This window comes from Hetaerina americana, unplaced genomic scaffold, assembly GCF_022747635.1.
Source record: "Hetaerina americana unplaced genomic scaffold, ioHetAmer1.1.p SCAF_217, whole genome shotgun sequence".
NCBI lineage: Eukaryota > Metazoa > Arthropoda > Insecta > Odonata > Calopterygidae > Hetaerina > Hetaerina americana.
The window spans coordinates 209947-229156 of NW_027286783.1; the positions used below are offsets into that span (position 1 = coordinate 209947).

At 41.5% G+C, this 19210-nt stretch overlaps 1 protein-coding gene across 1 annotated transcript in view; it reads left to right on the forward strand.

Annotated features, from left to right (window-relative positions):
* The window catches only part of cnk (connector enhancer of ksr), a 64802-nt gene extending 46764 nt beyond the window's left edge, over nt 1–18038 (forward strand). Inside the window, exons 15-17 of the mRNA XM_071586301.1 lie at nt 8988–9371; nt 10808–11702; nt 15882–18038. Coding sequence (XP_071442402.1) covers nt 8988–9371; nt 10808–11702; nt 15882–16268 — 1666 coding nt within the window. The 3' untranslated portion in view covers nt 16269–18038. The remainder of the gene's footprint in view (nt 1–8987; nt 9372–10807; nt 11703–15881) is intronic.
* Nucleotides 18039–19210: the final 1172 nt, after the last annotated feature.

Consider the following 19210-nt stretch of genomic DNA (forward strand, 5'->3'; position numbering starts at 1 on the left):
GAGTGGCCATGGCCTGCATTAGTCTTTATCCCTTTGGCCAATGTGTGCACCAGAAGGTTCAGGGCTAGGCCAAGTGGTCCACATAGCATGGAAATTTTTATTCCAACTTGGATTTTTTTCTCAGCATAAATGGTCTGAAAAGCAGACATCCTTTCCTTGAAACCATTGATTCGTCAGAGCTTAGTTCCTTTCCCGGATCATTGATTGAATCAATGCTAATGTCCATCTGAGGATGTATTTTGTAAACAAGGTTGGCTGGAAGTGGTTTCTATCCATCTGGATTAGGCCAAAATGTAATACCCGCAAAATTAGTATGAAATGGTTGCAGGACACATAGTTTTTGAGGACTGGGAAATAGTACATTATCCACAGTACAATGGAATTCTATTGACCATCTAAAATAAAAGGCTCAGAAAATTTCCAATTCATTCCTCATCAAGGCCTTCTACTCAGCAATACTTGCCTGGGAGGAGATAATTAAAAACACTTCTGAGGGCATTTCTGTATGTTTCTCTGATACTGCATAAAAAATTTCCTCGTTAAAATGGGCATAGTGAGCTCTGATGGTCTGTGACCAGAATGATTAACTCTTGGAGTCCTTGGTTTGTAGAGGAAGGAATAGCGGTCACATTTGTCACGCCATGTGAGATGAGGTGAAAGTTCTTGGTTCAAGTTCTGCCGAAGGAGGAAGCGTTTTTGGATGAGGTATTATTGAGTTCCATGGCTGTGTACACACTCCCTCCCTCTCTCTCCCTCTCTCTCCTTCATCACTCTATGCAATCGTCTTCATCACCCTTGCAATTCAAATTGAAGAGGATATCACCATTCTTATCTTTTGTGATCAATCCCCATTTCTCTCACATGCCATAGATTTCCTAAGGGATGAACTTTTCAAGGCCTTCATTGGCCATTGTAGCACTGGACTCGCAGTGTGGCGCATTGACCCCTGGGAAGTTACACCCTGCTCTCTCACCTCCGAGTTCCACACTGAGAGAGTTAAGTATGGACATAATGGAAAGACATGTGAAACATTAAATATGGAATGTAGTTTTGTGTGGTTAGGAGGCTTGGTTTTGTGAGGCAAGAGGATAAGCGTTGATGGGAGGCGTTTGAGGCATTGGGTGGTGAAGAGGGGGGGATTGAAATGAAGGGAAGAAAAAGCAATGATGAAGTTGTGGGCCTGGTGGATGGAAGTAAGGCAGAGGATTAGAAATTAGAAGAGTGGGTTTAGGGATTTAGAGTGTGCTTGGAGACGATTGGTTTCTGCAGGCAGTGATGGAGAAGGGAGAGTGAGGGAGGGAAAGGCATTTTGGGATGAATCAAGGGAGGTAACAGAGTATGCTGAGCTAAGGAATGAGTTATCGTTAGATGTAGTTTGGGATTTAAGAGTTGGCTGTTTATTTCCTGTCAGCTCAAGCCCAGGAGTACATCGATGTCTGAAATGCCAGGGCCTGTCAAACACCTACACAATTCTGTTTGAGTATGGCTAAAAATAATGATAGTATGGTATAAATGTATCATGTACATAACTATTTCCAGTCACACCAATTTTGTAGCTACAGTAAACTCTTGTAATATGTGCTATGTGCTTTTATGGAGATAATGGATGAAGTAAGAAAGCTTTAATTATTGTGAATTCTTTCAAGATTATGTGTGACAGAGAAAGAAATTTCACCGCAATTGTGGTAGGGAACATATTATTATCCCAAATAGTATGTGATATGTCACTTATGACAAGTGCAAAAAAGGAACTCAAAAAAATACAAAAAGTATTAAAAAAATTAATGCTGTGGTCCTTGCCGGTCTCAATCTGTGATTGGTGTCTGATGGGATTGGTAAGGAAAGAGACGAGGGGGGTTGCACAGAAAGGGTGGTTGTTCAGATGGAGTAATATCGGTGGATGGTTGGCATGGAAGCAGAAAGGAGGATTATTAATGAGCAGTAAGCTTCAACCCAAGAGATTGAAAAGGTTTTCAGTAGCCAACTTAATTCCTCCTCTCTTATCTTAATTAGCCTGCAATGGTTATCAGAGGGAAGGAATTACTGGTGCATTGTAATATGCATGTCAAAATGGGTGATGTGGGTGCGTTGTGTGCCGGGAAGTGGTAGGGGGGCTGCGGGATGTTTGGTGAGAGCCAATTCCAAAATTGAGGGGCATGATGCGTTGGCTGGTGAAAATTGATTGAGAGAGTTGGCATCGCAGGAAATGTATCTCATGGTTTGTTTTTGTTGAAGGAAGAAGGAATGTTAGAATTCTCTGTTGGTTGAAGGGAATGGCAAGTACGGAGCAGGTTTTGGCATCTCATGTGATTGCGTGGTGTCGAGAGAGATTTTGGGAATTGGAGTAGATTTAGAAAGTTGGTCTCAAAAATATTAATTAGTGTGTAAAGATGGATCCATCAAGCCTAATTTCACAATTTATCTTTAATCATTTAAATGTGTTGACATTAAAATGAAATCGTCAAATGCCCCCTTTTTTTTAAATAATGTATATGCGTGAAAGTTGTAGAGGGTGAGTGGGTTGGTAAGCATCAAACAAAGTGTTTGTGTATTATAATTCAGAGTTGCCTGTAGAGTTAGCCTGTGATACTTCAAGTAATGGCATTTCAGGTACCCTATCACATGTGTTTGAGTTGGGGAAAGACAGGGCAAATTTTGCATTCCAGGTTAAGAATAATAGTGAGAAAGGCTACAGAGAAGCATTAGCCATTGTGTGGGCCGTAAAAAGTATGATCGATAGCCGAGGGGTAGGCATTTATAGCAGACAATAAATCCATTGCTGCTATGCTTGATCCCACAAAGGCTGCCTATTCTAATGATATTTTGAGATTTTAGTACCCTGCAAGCCACCGCTAGGGTGTGTGACAGGGGGTGAATACACACCAGACTAATTTTGACCCAAATATGACCCTACCATCGTCGGACAATGTTTTTCTGATCCCTTATCGTTCGAGGAAAAAATGATATCTTAAGTCTATCTGTTCTCATCTCATTCTCTCTAATTTTATTGGCATGATCTCTCCTACCATTGTACAATGGGGGTAATAATACATTTCCTATATCACTGCTAAAGAGACATCATTTCAATTCATGCAAGAGACTTAATCTGTAATTTAACCTTTGCTCCGTAGCTACTGCTGCAGACAGATTGCCAAGGTGGGCATTGATTCCACTTGATGATGACTATGATGTAAAATACAAAGCAACACAGACAAGCATACAAATGGACCATCCAGGTTACCAGTTGTAACAAAGGAATTAGACATGAATTGTAAAGTTGAATAAAAATACTTGAAGTGAACTCAATGGAAATTGCATAAAAATAAGGAGGGAAACTATTGTGTCTAGAGTACTTGATTATATGACCTCAGACTAACCCGAGAAGCTTTCTTAAGATGCTTTCTTAGCTAGTTGTAGACTTGACTACTCAGTAATAGATGGGTCATTGCCATTCAGGGCAAAACTCTAACTCTCATATAATTATTTTAGAATTACGTTGCAATTAGGCGATTTTCCTGGTGGCAACGGTCAAGTTTAGTCAAAGATAACTCTTACAATGAAAAATACATGCATACACGCACTAGAAAAACAGATAGAAGACAAAATACTCTTACATACAATGACACTTCCACATCACATACAAAATGCTGCCACATCACGTACAAACAATATTTTAATAACTACAACGAAGTTTATTACCCAGTGGCTGCTTTACATTTATACTTAAAACTTCTAAAATTGCATGGAAAGGGCTCAAACAAACCTCCAGGCAGCTGGTTCCAATCAGTGATAGTTCTATTTAAAAAAGAGTATTTTTTCTTATTTGGTTTTTGCAACCTTATTTTTATTTTGAAACTGTGGTCGTTTTTTCCCTTAAAGTTTGGCTTTTCAATCTCTTTCCATAAATCTTCCCACACTTCGTCCTTTTTAACAATTCTATTCATCATGCCTAACCTACTCCTTTTTCTTCTATTTTTCAAACTCTCCCATCTCAGTATATCTAACATTTCTTTGAACTTTTTCTATCTTTTTAATATGTCCCACCTCATATGGATCCCATGCTATGGAGGAGTATTCTATGACAGGGATAACCAGTACCTTATATGCTTTTTCTTTTGTGCCTACGCTACTTCCTTTTAAATTTCTCATTACCCAATGCAGTACTTTAAATGCCTCTGTGGTGGCTGTTGATTTCCACTTTCAAATCACCTCGGTTGACCCCTATAAGTTTCCCTACTTCATGTATGTGTTTATTAGGTCAAGTGTAAGGTCATGTGGTCATTAGGTCATAAGTTTCCCTGCTTCTTGTATGTGTTTATTAGTTATCTTATCTCAAGTCATTAGAACTTTTAAGTGAATGATAAAAGTGACATAGGGGTAGTAAAAATGAAGGCTGTGGCCAGAGACTTTTGTATGGTGACCAGAACTGAGGAAATATTTTGACAAAATAGCAAAATCATGCAGAGGGGGTCCAGTTACCCCCAACTGTCCAAAATTCAAAGCAGCTTCACTGGGAGTGGCCTGAATTTCCAAGAATAAGATGGCACTTAGACTTGGCAGGGGTTTAATTTGGATATATGTCACAGGACACAGCCTAACCTCCTCACTGCATAAAACTGCTCTTCATCTTGGCATACTTCCTTCATTCTGTCCAACATGCTTATCCTTTTCTTCACCATACCTATTATTCTCCTCTCTATCACCGCCTTTGACTTCCCATCGCCAATCAAAACGCTCTGTCTCCATCTTTCCCACCTTCATTGGATTTCTCCCCACAATCCTCTCCCCTCCCCCACCATACCCAGCTCTTCCTCATTTGTCTTCCTTTCTGTCCACTTAACCTCTCCATTCTTCTCCACACCCACTTTCCAAAAGCCTCCAATCTACACCTATCATCCTTCTTCAGTGACCATGTTTCCGCACTGTACATAACTACGCTCCATATCAAAGTTTTTCCTTATCTTTCTTAGCACCGTTACATGATACCCCTGTCATCAATTTCCTAGTAAAAGTTTTTTTGCATAATACAATTCCAGTTCTCATTTTTTTGCATTTATTCTCCTGCCATTCCTCTCTCTCTCTCTGACTTTCCAATGCCCTCAGCAATACTTGCAACCCTTTGGCAAACCTGATTTTATGAATTGTACACCACTTACATTCCTAGCTCCAGTTCTTCCCTCGTTTATCATGCCTGTGTAAACTCTTTAGCCATTTCCCCTGCACATTCTTAGATGAGTACAAGTGATAATGGGCCTCCCTGTCTTACTCCTCTTCTAAACACTGCCAACCCATGGCTCACCATCTGCCACTCACATCTGAGCAGTTTTCAATCAAAGAATGTCCCTCATTTGCATCACCTTGCATTGCACCAGGATATTGTCCGTGCTGTGAAGGAAATGCCACTGTAAAAAGTGGGAGCCAAGTGATTCCGACTTGGGCTTTGGGCGATCCAAATCTCTGATGAGGTCATTCAGGTGGTGTTGGGTGATTGTATATTGTATAGAGCCCGTGCCGAGTGGGTACTAGGTCACTATCCAGTGGTGTTTTGGAACGTGTAGTCTCTTCCACATCTGTACTTGTCACCAGATGATCTTCATTAGCCAAGTCGAGAGTTCGAGGAGGATTATAGGCTCAATTATTTCTTCATAGTTCAACCTTGGTTGATGAGCAGATTAAATATTAGGATACTCTAATCTCTTCATATTTATGAAATCCAAAAAAGGATAGAACCCTGGAGAAAGTACGATGATCCAGGTGGTTCTTCCTCGTGAACACAGCAGGGATGCCAAAGCCCACTCGTCTTGATTTCCCTCTGTACCACTTGGTAGTTACTGTGGCCATACATGCAGTTCCCATGTTTCGTCCCAATCACTCGACTTGCCTTTAAAGTAAAGTTAGTACACTGCTTGATGGCGTACGTTAATGTTTTTTTTTTAAATATCATTGTCACTCTTCCTCATGTTTGGCAAAAGTTATGTGTGTGTGGGGTATTGCTCCTAAAGGCAATAAGAACCGATCACAAAATAACACTTAAATATGCACAATACGAGGTCTGTTCAAAAAGTATCACGAATTTTGAATGTTTGCGGGTTACGTGTATTTGATTTTTGATTTTTTTGTGGCATTATGTATATGGTACTTATGTCTCTCCCTTATGCCGAAAAGTTCGGCCATTTTGAATGTTCTGTTAATTGTTGACAGCTATTTTGCTGGGACGTGTTTTGGCTTGTCTTCGATTTTTGCTTGTTCCAAAAAATGGATCAAAGCATATGTATCAAATTTTGGGTGAATAACGAAATTAAGTGAATTTCTAATGTTCACTGTGGCATATGGAGAAGCTACCTTGGACCGAAGATAAGTTTATCAGTGGTACAAAATTTTCTCAGATGGCCTAGAAGATGTGACCGACGAAGAGCATGCCGGATGCCCGAGCACGTCAACTACAGATGAAAACATTGATGAAGTGAAGAAAATAGCATTGACCAGTCGTTGAATCACCATTAGAGAAGTTACTGAGGACCTAAACACATCAATTGGCTCGAGCCATTCAATTTTTACCAATGATTTAGGCATTACACAGCTGCCACAAAATTCGTACCAAAATTGCTCAATTTCGACAAAAAACAGCAATGCATTAACATTGCTAATGAGGTAATTGAATGACTCTGTCCGCGACGACCCAAATTTGCTCCAGAGAGTCATAAATGGTAATGAATCATGGGTTTGTGGTTCTAGCGTGGAAACTCCAAATCATCCCAATGGAAGCTGTAACACAAGCCAAGAATGAAAAAAAGCATGCCAAGTTCGGTCGAATGTGAAAGTTTTGCTTACAGTTTTCTTTGATTGCAGGGGCGTGGTGCATCATGAGTTTTAGCCACAGGGTAGAGCAGTAAATGAGGAATATTACCTGCAGGTTATGTGCAATTTTTGCCTTAGCAATCAGCCACAAACGCCCGTATTTGTGGAGGAACTAAAATTGGCTTTTGCCCAATGGCAACACCTCTGCTCGCACATCGTGACTTGTGTGCGACTTTTTGGCCAAAAACAACACACTACTGATGCCGCAGCCACCGTATTCCCCAGATCTGGCCCCCAGTGACTTTTTCATGTTCCGGAAACTGAAGAGGCCCATGAAAGGACGACGCTACACTAAGATTGACGAGATAAAGACTGCATCGAAGGAGGAGCTGAACAAGATCGCGGAAAATGATTTTTTGAAGTGCTTCGAGGATTGGGAAAAACGTTGGCGCAAGTGTATATCAAATATATCAAATGGGGATTACTTTGAAGGGGACAAAATAGATATTCATGAATAAATAAATAATTTTTTGAAAAAACACAGAAGTCATGATACTTTTTGAATAGACCTCGTATGTTCTTCCTGCAACCACCGAATGATGAGGAAATATTAGGAAAGCACTGTGTCATAATATGAAATAACATGTCCTCATCACAAGCATTGCTCAAGAAATAAGCTGAAGATACAATTGCTTGCTGAGGCATGATTGTATGGAATCAATCAATTTTATAATGAAAAACTGTGACTTAGTGATTCTACTAAGTATAATATTTCGACACAACCTGAGTGTTTACATTCATGTCCAAGCACTGACTCTCATGGACATCTACCTTTCTTTATGTCCCCCGCAGGCACTCAATGGGAGAATGGTGAAATTAGGGCAAGCATGTATCTTCTGAACATCCTCCCAGAAAAATGAAGGTCATTTTCAGATCAGTGACTTGTCATAACTAAAGATATCACAGTTTCACCAAAGGCACATTAAGAACTATTGATCAATGTTATTTGTAAATGGAATACTTTCTCACATCTATTTGTAATACTTAAGAGTGTGTGGTTACAGAGCAACAATCCCTATGAGTGTGACATCTAGTTGATTCTCATTATCACCCGTGGACATTTAAATTCACTCAACTATGTCCTGTGATGGTCTCTGAAATGAACATCTTGAGACATCACAACGACTGTGGTTACAGAATGAAGTGGTTCCAAGAGGATTAGGAATTTAAGCATGTTAAATGAATAGTTAGATTATCACTCTTGGAACGTCCAAATATTTTTAATGGTAATAATATTTATCGCTCCCCAGACTTAATAAAGTAAAATGTAGGACAAGTCAGAGAACAAACAATCAGCTGTTTCAGTGTTTTGAAGACTCCAGAAACTCTCCCACACAATAATAGCATTTATCTGTGAGACAATAGGTATCTATAGGAGCTGGAGGTATTCCTTAAATGTACCCCTAGAAGGAGCAGTTGCTATGCCTGGTGGCAGCTGGTACAAAATTTTGAAGGCCACATGAAAGGGACTCTTTATTAAACATGGGAGTGTCAGAAAAAATAAGCGTCAACACTCTCTCAAGTATTATGCCCATGTACTTGAGCATTGGTGATTTGTTGTTTCATATTATCCTTAACGTACATACATAGGTAATGAATACACAGACAAGGTAAAGTTAGAATTTTCAATTCTTTAAAATGAGGTTTGTCATAAGGGTATTTTCGCTATAGACCTGATACATCTTTTTTGCATTATAAAAACTCTACGGAAGCCAGTTGATGCTCCTCAAAAAATAATTCTGGAGCTCATATAAATCCATCAACTTAATGACGTTGTCATTTCACTTGTATTTAATGGCTCTGTAAGTATGACTAGTTAGTAGTCCATGCAGTATACACTTGAACTGTCCAATGTAGTGTATCTCTATTGGTTTATCATTTGTGCAGTGGCTCCAAGTACCATGGAATCAAAAATATATTCCTCAAATCAAGTAATCCTGTAAACTTTTCAAGTTGCCTCATTTTATGTAATTTGTTTATTTGAAAATGCTTGAGTATCTGCAGTAATTATTTATGCATTCTCTTTCCAATTCAAACAAGTAAACTGTTCTCTGTGTGCAATTTATTTACTTAAATACTTTGTCTAAATTAATTGGGAAATAATAGCACCCCATTATGTGGCTTTGCAGCCAAGAGGTGCAGAAAAAGTTCAGCTCCTTGAAGAAGCTTGGCAGCAGGAAGGGAGCCGTGCCAGAGGTGGGCATCCAGGAGCAAGTGGGCTCGAGTCTCGACAGGAAGTACTTGCGCTTCCTGAAGAGCAGTAGTAGCAGAAACGTGCCAGTGCCAACGGCAAAGTTTCGAAGCTACCGACGAGCGGGCCGCGGTCCGATGGGAATGACACTGCCATCTAGGGATGATGGAGAGAGGGAGTCCTCACCACCTCCATCCGTGTTTGGTATGGTGTGGACGCCTGACGCAGCACCATCCCACCGGCACACTCGCTCTGAGTCATCCCTTGGACCACCGTTGCGGGGTGATGCTGAGGAAGTGGCTGACCTACGGCGCAGGAGAAGGCAAGTGCAAGCACCCATTTGAATTTATTTCCACTTATTTCCAATGTCAAAATTTCCCACTTTTCTGAGAGTCCCCCCCAACCACACTCCTTAAGCATATTGGCATCATCAACCCATGCAAGCAAGCAGTGCACGAAGCCACTTCCCCCACTGAACGGAACATTTGAGTATGCTCCACTGTGTAAGCCAAGATGCACCAATGGTAGTTCAGGCCGAGGTGGGGGGTCAAGGGTGTTTTGGGAAGCAGGAAGCATCGTCAACATTAGAGGTTCACTCTGAACATAGGCCTTCGACTTTACCCCAACCAATCGTCGCTTTTGCAAATACCATTCTTTCTCATCTCAGGACTACTTTCCCTTCTAGTACGCTGCAGGTTTGCCATTTCCTTTTCTTTCCACTTTGTTATGTGCACTCAAAACCATTGTCTCAAAATGTGTCAATGAAGAAGAGAAGTCTCTTCTTTTCCTTCCTTTTCCCTATACTTGTTTCTTTCTTACTTTAAACATCCTTCTGATTTGTTCAGATTTTGCCTTAGTCACAAGAGATTATTAGCACTAACCTACTGACTTAAGGATGGTGTTTGAGGGACCCGGGCACAACACCCTTCTTTATGCTCAAAAGCCCTAATTGATATGAGACAGTAATTTTTTAAACCCCATTCTACATTTCACTATAATTCAGTCTGTAATTTTGCATTCTTCCCACTATTACAGTCTTCAACATCCCACTGCTGATAAATATGCTTTTCATCCATGTTTCCCCCCTCCTTAGGATTTAATCCATCAACACTATCTCCTCCCTTGACATGTCAATAGTCAATCTGAAAGTGCCACACCATGGTTGTATAGAAAAAGTATTAATTGTGGAATTAATTTGTTTTATTTTGTCAGTACCATGTTAAAATTCCGCCAGGAACAGCATAAATAAAGTTTCTCATTCCTTACAATGGCATTTGTAGTTGTGCACAATGCACCACAGTCCACGAAGTTGAAGCCAGCTTTAAACACTAGGGATGTTTCATCTTTGACAAATTCCCCAAAATCTCCGAGTGTAAGAGGATGCCTTGGTGGCTTAACTGGCTAAAGCCAGGCATCAAAGGATCCGGGTTCAAATCCCAGTCAAGGTAAATGATTTTTACAATCTGTAATTGTTGAATTGTAATGCTTATTTAGTGGATGACTCCATTAAAAGTTACTGTCGCGGCATATCCCGCAGTTTCTTGGAATTTTCTCATTCCTGATTCTGTGTTATCACATTCTTACATTTCCTTTTCTCATCCATCTATTCATTTCATTTGCAGTCGATGGCTTCCTAATCCTTTGTCAATTCCTATTGTTTCATTCAAAGGTCTCTCCATTCCTTGTTTTCTGTATTACTGTCTTTATTCTGTTGGTCGATTAATGTATTATTTTGCCTTTTCCTCTGCACTTTTGCAGGTATGTCCCATCCCCCCAGGTGGCAGCACATGCTCAGGCAGTGACCAAGCCAGCAATGGCTGCGGCACGCAGGGGCAATGGCATGCCCCCAGAAGTCATCAAGAGACCCTGCCGACATGGGTCCACGGAGGACCCGGAGGAGAGGGTGCGGTGCATGGTGGGGGCAAGGCTGGCCTGCCAGCGACACGTGAGTGTTGGGGGCAGCTCCCCTGGGGCCACAGAGGGAGGGAGGGCCAGGGGCACCTCCGCATCTTCCCGCCCTGGCACGTTCCCCCAGCCACTGGTGCCAGCATGTGGCCCATCACCCCAGCAGCCCCAGCACCCTGGAGTACCGAGGAGGGAGTTCAGGGGTGGCTCCCCAGAGAAGTTCTGGATTGACTCGTTGCGCGGCTGGGATGAGAGAGGCATGCCGGCCAGGAAGGATCGCCCGTCACCCACCTCCCCATCCTCCCTGAAGCTGAAGAATGCAGCCCTGTACCGCCCACCACCCCTGCAGCCAAAGCCACTCAGGAGGGAGGAGGAAGAGCAGACGCAAACACACGGCATGAAGTTGGCCTTCGAGATGAGCCTGGACCACTCTAATGAGCCGCCGACGCCAACCACCCACTCCCGCTTCCGTCTCTTCTCACCCAAGCTCTCGAGGAGGAGTGGGGAGGGTTCGCCATCGTCCCCTCCCCCGACACCCCCTGCGTCAACACCTCAGAAGACGCTCCTTGGGTCACCCCGGCTGCACAGGGCAATATTTGGTGTGCCCAAGGAAGGAGGGGGTGCCGCAGGGGTGGGCTGCCCAAGGGAGGCCGCCACAGCCCCACCACCGCTCACTTGGCCCCCCTCCCCCGCACCTCCTGTGCCCACTGCCGCTCTTGAGGATCCTCTGGTGCGGTCTCAGTCAAAGGTGAGAGTCAGCGCCAGTGGCACCCACGTTTGATGGCCCCTGCTCACATTCTCTTGGCCTCTCACTACTGGACCTCAGGCTGTGTAATTTCAATCTTGTCCTCTTCCAATGAGAGCCATTCAATTAGAAATGATAGGAGCAGACGTTCATTATTATTATTATTATTGGTACAAAGTCCATTCAAAAACTTCCCGAACTTTATTTATTGCACAAAAAAATGCTCCACTGATGAATCATTGGCCAAAGTCCCCTTTAAAGTAGTTTCTGCCCATATTGTACACTTATCCCAATGGTGTTTCCACTTTTTGAAACAGTCCTGGAATGGTGGCAAATCTTTTTTCCTTTGAGTGGTGTTTTTAGTTTAGGAAACATCAAAAAGTCACATGGGGCCAGGTGAGTAGGAAGGGTGAGGAAGCACAGCAGTCTTAAGCCGGCTCGTTGTCATGGTGACAAAACTGCTCACAACATACAGTACATTTCATAGCATCCTCATTATAAGCCTCAGTTATCTGCTCAAAAGTTTCCGTGAAGGATTTGCAGAGTTTTATGCAGAATTTCACAGAGCAACGGTACTCCTTCAAAGAGCTCCTTTCCACAGATCCAATTTTTTTATCCACTCCACGAATACCCCTTCATGTAAATAGCCATAGCCAATTAAAAAAAACAAGATATCATTAATATGGTTGAAGGTGGTTTTTGGGAAGTTTCCGCTGACACAACACCTTCCAAGCGGATCAATATACAACCAACTGGAGGCATACTATTAAAAAAGTTGGGGAACCCTTTGAACAGGCTGTGTAGTCAACTGGTTAAGGTAGGTTTTGGGGTTGGGCCCAGACTGTACAACTGCAACCTATACATTTCTTTGCCTTTCTTAACTAAACACAACCTGACCTTGGGCACTATTACCTTCATACCATTCAATATGCCTGTCCTATTCCTACCTCTTTCTTACTTGCTTAATGTTATCCCATCTCTCCCAGTCTTAAAAATTCCATGGCCAGTCAAAATATTCAGTATTCATTATTCTGCTCACCTTTGAATTTCTCATAATTATTCTCCCTCCTCCCATTTCACCATGCCTCGCAATTTCTTGTACACTAACCTTTCTGTCTATTTAACATCTTCCATCCTTCTCCACACCCACATTTCAAAAGGCTCCAATTATATGGCTATTGTTTTGCTTCAACAACCATGTCTCCACAAAACCACATGCTGTATAAAAGTTGTTCCTAAACATTGAGATTCAAAATCCCTGTCATCATTCTCTCCTATGTGTGAAAGCTTCTTTCCCTGAGGCAAATTTTTCCCCAATGCCCCTGCTACTTTGATCTGCTACTAAACACAAATTTTTCCACTGCTCTATGTTTTGGTACCACTAGTTTCAGCGCTTAGGCATCATCATCAGGTACCAGATGACTAAATCTTGATTCTAGTAGTACCAAAATAAAGGACAGTGGAAAAATGCATTTTATTCTTCATATAATGAACATGAACTTCCACAATGTGTAGCCAGAAAAAATTGAATCATGCAACCATATTCCTCCGTCATAAATACTACAAATTAGTCAGTGAAACTCTTCCTCCCACATTTTTTTAAACCTTTAAATAGTTCCGGGGCAATATTGTGTGGCCCCTTGGGTCTTATTAGATTCAGTTCCCTTAATGCTCTTTATATCTCTCCATCAAGTGAGTCTGGGCCTAAGCTATCTTCATCTGTGTCATACTATTCTCCTTATATGTCTAAGCCTGCTGGCCAATGTCTTTACCATAGAGTTCCTCTATACATTCCTTCCATCTCTCTTGGATCTTTTCTGGTTCAATTAATATTTTTCCCAACTTATATCTTACTGTCACCGCAGATTAGTCTCTTTACTTCCTGACATTGCTTTCACTTTCTGTATAGAACAGCATTTTCACCCCTCGTTTGTTAACTTTTTATGTCCTCCCACTGCATTTCTTCTGTTCTAATTTTTACCCATCTCAGTTTATTATTTAAATTATTATACTTCTTCCCAGCTCTGTATTGATATTCTTCCATTTCCTTCTCTCATCTATCTTTCTAATCATCTCATCTGTTATCCATGGTTTCTTTGTCTTTTTCCTTGATTTTCATTTGAAGCTATCGACATACCTTTTTAAATATTTTCCAATTATCCTACTTAATTGTCAGCTCTCTATCGTCACTCATTATTTTCTGTACAGACTGATACTCCTTCCTTTCTGATCTGATTAGTGCTTCAACATACCATTTCCAAATTTCTTATCTTTTTTATTCAAATGCGGGGATCGAGATGGTGCGGGGGCTAACGTACTGGCTTCCCACCCTGAGGGCGCGGGTTCAAATCCCGGCGGTGTTGAATATTTTTCAGAGGTATCTCGATCCCTACTTGAGGTGCTTTGTGGAGGGCACTTTGAGTGAGTACGGCGTCCGTCGGATGGGACGTTAAGCTGCGGACCCCTTGGCGCCTTTCGTAAAGAGTAGGCTAATGCCGACGCCGGGTTTCTCTCCACCCTTCATCCTTTCCTGTCCATCCCCTATGGCGCAAATGACCTTAGCTGTCGGTCGCCTCCCCTCAAAACTACTACTACTACTTATTCAAATGCTACTCTACATTCTTACTAAATTATGGTCTGAGTCTTCACCTGCTCTTGGGAATTGATCCCAATGTTCCTGAATCAGCATCTGACAATAATATATTTTAAGACATATCTTCCTGAATCCCTGGGCATGTGCCTATGGCTTTTGTGCACCTGTACCTTCAGAGTGGGGTTAATCGCACCTTCTTTATGATTAAACCCTGTCTCCTTGTAGAATTCTATTGCTTTCTCTCTGTGGTCATTCCTTGTTTCAAAACCATAATCCTCTCCCTCACTACCATCTCTTCCTTCACCTAAAATTGCATTCCAATAACACACCACTATCAAATATTTCCCTCCAATAACACCCGCGATTATATCCGCGGATTGTTTTCCTTGTTGACTTCTTCCTCTATATGATTGCTTGGTGGCATGTGCACCTTAACAGTGACCAAGTTTGTTGGTTCAGATTTGGCTCATAATAACCTGTGCTTGCCTTATGTTAGCTACGCTTCTCCTTACCCGTTTGTCAATGCAAGTGAGGAGTGGCAGTAATACAATATTATTGCCACCCCTGCCTGACTCTCTCTCCTCCACTGTATATTACTTGATGCAAATATCACTCCTTCCATCTCACCTCGCACGGACCTAAAACTTTTTGTATTTCCTTTCTTCATCTCTCCCATTATTATTACAGGTAATCCACCAGTTAAGGAAGGTTTTGGAATTGACACAACTAGCTAATAATTATCTGGTCTCTCCTAACAAAACACAACCCAACATCCTACTCTACAAGTACAACAAGTTCCCCTTCATCTCTGAGTACTCTCTTCCTCCCTTCATCCCGTCCAACATCCCTATCCTGTTCCTTCCCTTTCCTTGTTTGCCTAACATTCTCCTCTATTGCATTCTTCAACATCCCACTGCCGATCAATACGCCCTTCATCCTGCCTCCTTATGATTTCTCCCTTAGTGCCTAATATATCCTCATTTGTTTTCCTTCCTGTTCACTTCACCTTCTCCATCCTTCTCCACTCCCACATTTCAAAAGCCTCCAGTCTACTACTATCCTCCTGCTTCGGTGACCACGTTTCTGCACCATACATAACTCTGCTCCATATCAAAGTTTTAATGGCCCTTTTCTTAGCGTCTTTAGCAGCTTTATTGTTCTTTGTCTCTCATGCTGTGAAGTTAGTGTGCCTCATTTGCTGCTCTCCATTACATGTATCCCACATTGTGAGTGAACGTACTGAATGTTATGCTCTTTTTGGGTTGCTCTCATTTAGCCTGGTCATTACTAGTATTCTCAATTGAGTGAGTGAGTTTCAAAGTGAAAGTGACTCATTTATTTTCTCTCCCCACAAATTTCACTTCTCCTAGTTTACACTTTTCCGAGTGCTCTATTAATTAGTTCTCTAGTATGCAATTAAGGTGTTGTACTGTATATGCATGCATGACTCAACTGGAAAACATTTCCAAGCAAAAATGTGGAAATACCCCTAAAAAAGTTTTCCAAACCTTTGGATGGTACCGCGTTTGGATTTCCCATGTTTTATGTTTGCCGAAACAATTCACTTCCCGATTGATGTCCTCTTGCAGCCAACGATGGGCATCTCCATGATTGGGAAGCAGAGACGACTCCCCCCGCCCCCTCCTCCCCCCATGCCACTCCTCCTCCCATCATCCCCTCCCGGCACCCCTCTGCCCTCCGCCCCTGCCACTTCCCCCACCTCCTTTGCTCCCCTGCCCTCCCCCACCACCAACCCAATCCCCGACTACCCAGGCCTCGAGTACCCTCCGGTGTTTGAGCCTGGGACGTACTCCTTGTCAGAAGCGAGCTTCCTGAGGGCAAACCGAAGGCTCACCGGTGGTGTGTCCAACAGGGCATCTCCCAGCCTGCCGCCGCGTCCTCCCAGTCCGGTGATGGGCACTGCAGGGGACCAAGGCTCCTCACTGCCACCCAGAATGCGGAACACATTTCAGTAGCTTGACTTGATCTGCCATTTTCCCAGTGATCCACGTCCCTGATGCCATAAAAATGGAGATTGTTTGTTTTGCTTTTGCAAGAGACAGCAACCGTGGAGTTTGTGGAGAAGTTGAGGTTTCTGTGTGCCTGGAGCATTTTGTGGCTTCACGGCATATTCTATTGGAGGCCTCTCTGTGCACGGAGACATGGAGCGACCTAAGGCTCGCAATCACAGGAAAACTTGAAAGCTGCCCCTAATGAGCTCCTGTTAAATCCTCAGAGATAATTCTATTTTTGTAAACTTGATCCAGTTTTATAATATTGACACATGAACAATGAGCTTGTCAACAGTTAGTTTTGCATTTTTGCTGATTAATGAGGTGCTATTTTGATGGTTGGGAGTGTGTTATGGCTACAGTTCCCAGTATTAGTTCATCATCGGGTGAGGTAAGACTGGGTCAGTTAAAATTAAGGCATACATTTTAAAAAAAGCAATATTTTGACAATGTCTGCAAGTAATAAATTTTAGCATTAGCCCCCATAATAATCTTTGATGTAATAATATTCATTTCTCCATGTTTTTAAAGATGCACTGCTGCTCAATGAACATTTTTTAGCAACTATGTTCATATCAATTCCCTGGTACTCAGCACCTTGGATTTGCTTCTTGTAGCATATGGCTCCCTATTATGAAGGGAGAGTTGGTGCATTTTTTTTTGGAAGGGCACTTGAAGAGCAAATGCACTATTACATATTGTTAACACAAGTAAAACTTGATCCCATTTTATGTGGAACTAAGTCAATCAGTAGATGGAAAAACCCAATCACCATTATTACTAAGACCATTGGGAGCATTTCCTCTAGGGATCACAAATGATTGCTTGTGTTTTAAAATTTATCAGAAAAACTTCCAATGAGCTGTTTCACTTATATGGGCCTTCATGTATTTCTATACAAAGGCACACTGGTTTGCTCACTTTTAGTGTCATTTCAGATTTACTTCTGTAGTTTAACATATTACATATTCATACATAACTTACCCCATGAGGCTTACTGTGAGGTCTTTGTTGTCATTTGTTGAGAATGGCTTTTGCATTTGCAAACTATTTATTTTTAGGCAATTAATGTTATGCATTAATTGTTCATAGTTTTTTCGACGTGCAACCCCTGTCAAATGGTTTATCCATATCTTTCATTTGTACATATGTACTTGACAATAATATTGTTTGATGAATTATGGAGTGGTTCTTTTGGCTGTACAATGCTGCATGGAGTTTTAGATTTTATCCTTGTTTTTGTGTGTCTCCATCCTAAACCTTTGTTAAACTGTTGACTGCCATTAATAAATTATTTAAATTTTTGAGACATTGTCGCGAAGCAATTCAAAGTTGGGTCAGTAGCTGGTTTCAACTCAGGGAAATTGTCTTTTCTGCGAGTTAAATATCGGTACTTCTACTTTTCCTGCTCCTTATGATCTCCTAATGTGATTTTATTTCTGACGGATGAAGTCTTCCCTAAATATTCTTGATTTCAAGTTGAATTCATTGCATTGATATTCTGTTGTATATACATACTATGAGGTGCTACTTTTCTGCACAGCTGAGTATTTCATTTATTTGTTGCCAAGTGGTGCTCAATTGTCATCCAGTTTCTCTCATTAAACATAGAAGCATAAGGAATGCTACTTTAACTTGTAAATAATTTTGTGTAGCTCTCACCACTATGATAATGTATCTCCTTTACTTCAGTACCTGATGACTTTTTTACTTTCATGAGTTAATTCATTTTGTACCGTGTGTGTTTGTCTAGTTTTTATTAAAATTATTGATTGATTCCAAATAACGATTACTTTCACTTGATATAATATTTCCATAAATGTAACATTTCTCATAAATATTAATAAGTACACCATCAAAAAACTTTGGAATTTCCATTCCTAATGGCAACATTTGGACAACTATCATTTTTACTGCCCCAAAATTACATTTACATCTATATAAATACCCTGCAATCCACCAAAAAGGTGTGTAGCAGGGGGTGCCAAGCACCAAGTAAAAACCTCCAACAGGTGTGCCTATTGAAATACATGCTGTCAAAACACTTAGTTCAAAACAAGTGTTAATTTCATTCAATAAAATAGTTGTTTGTTGTACGAAAAAGGATGAAATAAAACTGAACCACAACTAATTATAGGATATAGACCTTACCAAGTGAGGCCATTCATAACTGGAGAGTAAGAATGGGGAAGTTGTATTAATTCATGGACACGCGACTCACGGTCCGCGCCCCTAACAGTCACAAGAAGGAAATTTGACACCTCACTGTTGACAGCAGACGGTGTGAGGCATCCCTCCCCTGGCGAGGGATGGAAGTGGGAGCTGGAGAACAATACGGAACAAGGGTAGGGAATGTTGTAACGGGCACTGCATTAATCATATGATGGTCCCATGCAGTTATGCAGGAAGGGATTTGCTGCCTACAAAACACACGCAATTAGTGAAATAGGGTGGGTAAAACTAATTATACCCTGGTGGGGAGTGGAATTGTTGCTATCATCTCTCACTCTACACTTACTATCCTGTATTGTCCATGGGAATACATCCACTCAACACTTTCCCTGCAAAAGCAATTCTGCGTGAAAATTGAATCCACGTTGTAAATGTATGGAGGAGGAATTTATCAGAATAATATTTCATCCCTCTATGAGTGTGAAGACAAGGATGGTTGATCGTTGACCTTCCCCCCCCCCCCTCATTACTTTTTGGATGAAGCAAGTCAGCTCCATGGAAACTAGGCACATTTAAAACATTATGAGTACATAAAAAAATCTGATGTCAGCATCTCAGAGGAGGACTAAATTTCAACTGATGGTGACATCAGTCACTTCAGGTCTATTTAAAGCTACTCTTAGTGTTTCTGCATGGGGAAATGAATAAATGGTCTCCAAATTATCTCCTCTTAC